Source organism: Arachis ipaensis, chromosome B8 (assembly GCF_059453495.1).
Source record: "Arachis ipaensis isolate K30076 ecotype BB chromosome B8, ASM5945349v1, whole genome shotgun sequence".
NCBI lineage: Eukaryota > Viridiplantae > Streptophyta > Magnoliopsida > Fabales > Fabaceae > Arachis > Arachis ipaensis.
In genome coordinates this window covers 58,181,298-58,186,473 of record NC_142443.1, presented here as the reverse complement: position 1 = coordinate 58,186,473, position 5,176 = coordinate 58,181,298, and the positions used below count along the sequence as shown (strand labels likewise).

Here is a 5,176-nt window from a genome sequence, read left to right as displayed (position 1 = left end):
ACTACAAGAAAAACATCTATTCAGGTACACTTGAAAAGTGTAGCCAAAAGTGAAAAAAATGATGCCTTAGGCTACGGCTACGCTTTTTGGGCTACGGCTACGCTTTTTGGGGTGATTCCTATTCGCCCGTTGCCTATTCTCAAAGGCTACGCTTTTCTGCACCAAGGGCTACGCTTTTGGCGTTTGGGAAAAGGCTACGCTTTTCAAGTGATGTTGTCCAGGACCAAAGGCTACGCTTTTCAGCTTTCATTCTTCCAGAATAGGCTACGCTTTTCAACGCTACTACATCACTTGTAAAGCGTAGCCACATTGTATACCATAGCTACTTTTTATAAGCGTAGCCCTAGGTCCCTTTTTTTTTTTAATTTTCTGTATAACCATAGCTACTCTATATAAGTGTAGCCTTAGGTCTCTCATTATTTTTTTTTTTAATTTTTTATATATATATATATATATAATATTCTAATAATTTTTTATACAACATAATATTTAATAATATTATTACATATATAATTTTACATTTTTAATTAAATGAGTTAAATATTATAAAATAAAATTAAACACATAATTATACTAAATAATTTTTTTAAATAATAAAAATTATCCTTACACAATTCAAAGACATAATCTTAAGAAGCAATTAACAATCAAAATATAACTTAAGATAATTTAAGTCACATGAAACTTGTGTCACATATCAATTAAAATGCAAAGTTTGCACTCTATATCCAAAAAGAATTTAACAAACAGAAAATCGTTAATCTTCTAATCTTGGCATAATGACTAAAAAATGTTCTGAAGCACCTTCAAATTCTTCTCAAACACATCTTTTTCATGCTGATCTTCATCACCATTAAGAAAACTCTTGGCCTTAACAATTGTATCAGTGTTCATTCCCTTGTTCATTCCCTTGTTCATTCTCTTGTTCATTCCCAACAAGAATTAATTTCCAAGCAGTTACTGCCCTGCTTACAGCTGCAAATTATCATAATTCAAAAAGAGAAGCATGTAAGGATTTTGCATACTGATTCACCACCATACGCAATCAATACAAGATTATGTTGAAGGAAATGACCGGGCTACTTACAAATATTCTTTTGACCAGTCTCGCGACACATGAAGAAAACAAAATCATAGAACCGAATGAATTCTGAAAAGTATCCCTGGCAAGAGCAACAAATGAAGCACATGTTCCAATTGCAAGTATCAGATTGAAGATTAAAAATACAAGAAAACAAAATTGTTGCTTTTTTATTATTCTCATTAAAGATGAATGCTAAATTCACAAAATCATGCCAATCAGTTTAATTTCTAGTGCAAAAGGGGAAAACGGCGTTGTTTCAAAGAGTAAAGTGAGAATCATCAACCTAAATTGTAAAATTAAAAATGAATTGAGACAGATATATCAATTTTGCACCAATATCCCAAATGCAAAAGGAAAAACCATAAAATAAATAAAACTGTGCTCTTTCCACTGTTATTTAATCATGTCACTCAATCAAACACAACACAACAAAACAAAACAAAACAAAAAATTTTAGGGGTACCAATAATGGTAGGAAAAACCATGGAAGCTGGAAAACAACAAAACTAAGGGTAAATCAAATAAACAAAGAAAGAAAAGAAAAGAACATTGCTCACAAAAGCTAAACAGAATTGAGGTTGTATTATTGAAAAGATATACGTATCGTTAACTAGTCTAGCCATTTAAAAAGTAAATAAAAAATAATCTTTTTAATAAAAGCTAAGAATCCCAATTCTAGAGTCCTAGATTGCATTGAAGCCATGTGAAAAATTGGTCAATTACCTTGATAAAGGACATCATCATCAACATCATCATCTGCTTGAAAGTTATTAGTTTTGCACTTGATATTGAACCACTTATTGACCAATGTCTTGGGCCATGAAAGCTTCACTAAATAAAGGAGAGTAAGCAATGGCTATGGCAAAATGCAATTGCCAATGAAGCTTGGAAGCACAAATGTCATTTATTTTAAATCGAGCATTGCTTTTCTTGGAAGCACAAATGCCATTTAACAAATCCTGTTAGTCACATTGATCACTTCAATTTCATAATTCAACACATACAAATTAAGAATATGCACTATAACAAATAACAAGTATTATAGTAGGAAGTAGTCAAATGCAACATATTTCAAGTCTTAATTTAGCACTAATTAAAAAGAATGCAATGTTGGATGAGAAACGAACCACGTGTCTGTGTTGCTCGAACCTTTCACGGAGGTTAGCTGCCTACAAGAAAAATGATTAAATAATTAAATTTAGGGACCCAAAGTAAAAGAAAAAATTAATCAGAAGGGTGAAAGACCCGGTGATATCAATGTATATCAATTTAGCTTAGCTTGTGAAGGTGGGAAGTGTGAGAACTCATCATCAAACAGAAAATTATTGAACAAAAAGAAAATGTCAAGAATAATACATAAAATCATAATTAGTTTTCTATTTCAAAATTCAAAACAAAACTGAATACAATGCTATAAGGGAATCACAGATACAGGGAGAATTTTACACATGTATCAGCACACTAGATTAGTGATGGCAACATCAGGAACAGAAGCTAGCACCAGGATGATAGGGTAAGATGAAGGGTCTTGCGAGAAAGCAGAGGAGAAAAGATAAACAGATAAACGGGTAATAGACAAAGATAAACAGATGCACAAATCCAGGCACAAATTCAAAAGTGCAAAAAAACAGGAATTCTAGCAAAGAGAAGTGCACAAAACTAGAATTACAACAACCAGAATTGCACAAACAATTTTCAGCCATAACAACACAACTTCAAGTGTTAAAGTGTCAATAAATCCAATAACATATGATTTTCAGCCATAGCAATTAACTTAACCATATGCAAATATAAGAGGCATAACATATTATACATATACCTAATATATTATACATATAAAAAAAAGGGGACAAAAGAAATCCTAATATATTATTATTTATTTTAAATAGGAATCCTAAAGTGTAATTTGGTTTTGGTTTTGCAACTGCGTTCTAAGAATTTAATTTTATATGATTTTTTAAAAATCGGCTACTGATTTAGTACACTTCAGAAAAACAGCAAGCAGTAACCAATTTAGAAAAATCATATAAAATCCATCTTTGGTTGGATTCTCCTAAAGTTTGGTGTGATTGAACACGACTTACCCATATTTCACCCAGTTCAAGTCCCATGGCATTTTCACTTCTCTAGAAAAAGTTATGCCTCTCGAAATATGGTTTTATTTTAAGGAAAGGGTGCTGTCACAGCAGTGAACAGCCCTGCTTCTAGAAGACACAACTTTCTCTATAAAATTCAAATTGTCATGAAATTTGGACATCAAATACTAGACATCCTAATATTTCATTCCTCTTTAGTTTCACCTCCAAAGAGTTTCAGAGTATTGAGATATGTGGTTTTGAAGTTGCTATTCCAGAATTCGTACAGCATTATTTCTGCAGAAAATGACCATTTTCTAAAAATCATATCTCCCAAACCACACATCAGAAAATTCTAAAATTTTAGAAAAATAATTTAGACATCTTAAGGTTTCATAGGAAAATAATTTTACTCATTTTTAGTGGCTAGATTGCTCCCCGTTTTGTTCACAAATTGCTGCCCGAAACTGCATAATTCTGCAACATGTAACCTCGGGTTTTGAGAGGTCAAAAATTGATTCCTAGCTTTTCACTCACTCTAACCTTGCATTCTAACTTTCTTTTACCTATTGTAACTTGTTGGAAAGATTAAATCAGCTCCAAGTGTTCAGGATTAATAAATTACCATTTTTTGTCACTTTTTACATTTAAGCGTACTCATATGAAATCAACAATTTCTGCATTACTCAACATAGCAATCCAGCCACAAATCACTCAAACAATTCACATATATTATCATCAATTTACTGCATCATATATAACAAATAGACCAGCATAATCTCAAATAATCATTAGCATGTATCATCAATTAATTCAATCATGAAACTTGGCTTCTAGCCTTTCAACAAATTCTGCATTCTAACAAACTTGGATTTTACATGTATAAGCCTATTGCGCATTTCATCAAACAGCTCAAGTGCAAAATCACCTGAAGGAGCACACAATCAATAAGCTCATAAATCAAACCAGCAACATTATTAACAAAACGCGCAGGCTTCCTATCTCTATCTCAGCATGCATATTTCTTACCATAACAAAACAGATCATCCAACATTCAAAAACAAAAACAAGTCTTTATATAGATAAACAAAAATCAATACATTCAAATAAAGCATCAATACCTTTATATAGATATTTTACCTCTCGAAAGTTATAAGCTGATATAGTTAGGTGAGTGTAGTAATTAACTACCACTTTTCAACAAAAAATTAGCAACTTCAGCTAATTACTTTTCACTAAGATTTCTAGGAATGTAGAACTATATATAATAAGAAAACATCACATCAAATTAATTAAGATTAAGAAGAGAACTAGATGAAATTAGTGTTGTTGGTTGGGTTAGTTGCAGCCTGATTTTTATATTAGAATTTAATCATGATGAATTGGAAAAAAATATACCTTAGCTGCTCTTGTTCTTGCCCTTGCCCACCTTGACACAGCAGATTCTTGTTTCTCCACATCAAAAAATAAAATTGAACTCCTTTTAAGAGCAGCAAAATCCAATGCCTTCCACCTTCATCATTCAAAAACATTTAATTATTTACATGTATAAGATAGAAATTTAATCAAACACCTAGGGCGCACCAACAAAAAAGGCATGTTTTCATGAAAAACTAACCATAGTTCCTCCACCACCACAGCACAATCTGCCAAGTTTCTTCTGGTACGGTAACTCTTATTAACCTTCTGCAGCTTGGTGGCAACTGCATCAAGCTCGCTTTGGAGAAAAAGAAATTAACAAAAACACAAAAAATGCTTGACAATTAGTACTGTAGAAGTAATCGTAGTCAAGGAATCAAATTTTTGGATGCTTTGGTGGAATCAAATTAGTACTGTAGTAGTAATCGTAGGCAAAGAATTTATACAGCTGTTTTTATCCATATGTAATGTAATTGACTCAAAACTCGGCTAATAAAACTCTTATTTCCAGTGTGTTTCATCAAATAACAGTATTATACATTCTAGGACCAAGTTTTTCCCTTTTTCCTATTTGCTGTTATTTTTTTGACACATTTTA

At 31.8% G+C, this 5,176-nt stretch overlaps 1 protein-coding gene across 1 annotated transcript; it reads right to left on the bottom strand.

Moving 5' to 3' along the window:
* Positions 1 to 883: 883 nt before the first annotated feature.
* LOC107612133 (uncharacterized) lies at positions 884 to 4,868 on the bottom strand. The gene is made up of 6 exons (XM_088496023.1): positions 4,778 to 4,868; positions 4,558 to 4,672; positions 2,212 to 2,253; positions 1,808 to 1,910; positions 1,088 to 1,163; positions 884 to 975 (listed from the first exon to the last, which is right to left on the bottom strand). The coding sequence occupies exons 1-6, from the start codon at positions 4,866 to 4,868 to the stop codon at positions 884 to 886; spliced, it is 519 nt and encodes a 172-aa protein (XP_088352149.1).
* Positions 4,869 to 5,176: the final 308 nt, after the last annotated feature.

Coding starts and splice junctions, on each gene's coding strand:
- LOC107612133 (XM_088496023.1), bottom strand. CDS start 4,868: ATGCAGTTGCCACCAAGCTGCAGAAGGTTAATAAGAGTTACCGTACCA. Junction 2,254..4,557: donor CAAGAACAAGAGCAGCTAAG/GTATATTTTTTT, acceptor TTTTTCTTGTAG/GCAGCTAACCTCCGTGAAAG. Junction 1,164..1,807: donor TGATGATGTCCTTTATCAAG/GTAATTGACCAA, acceptor TGCTCTTGCCAG/GGATACTTTTCAGAATTCAT.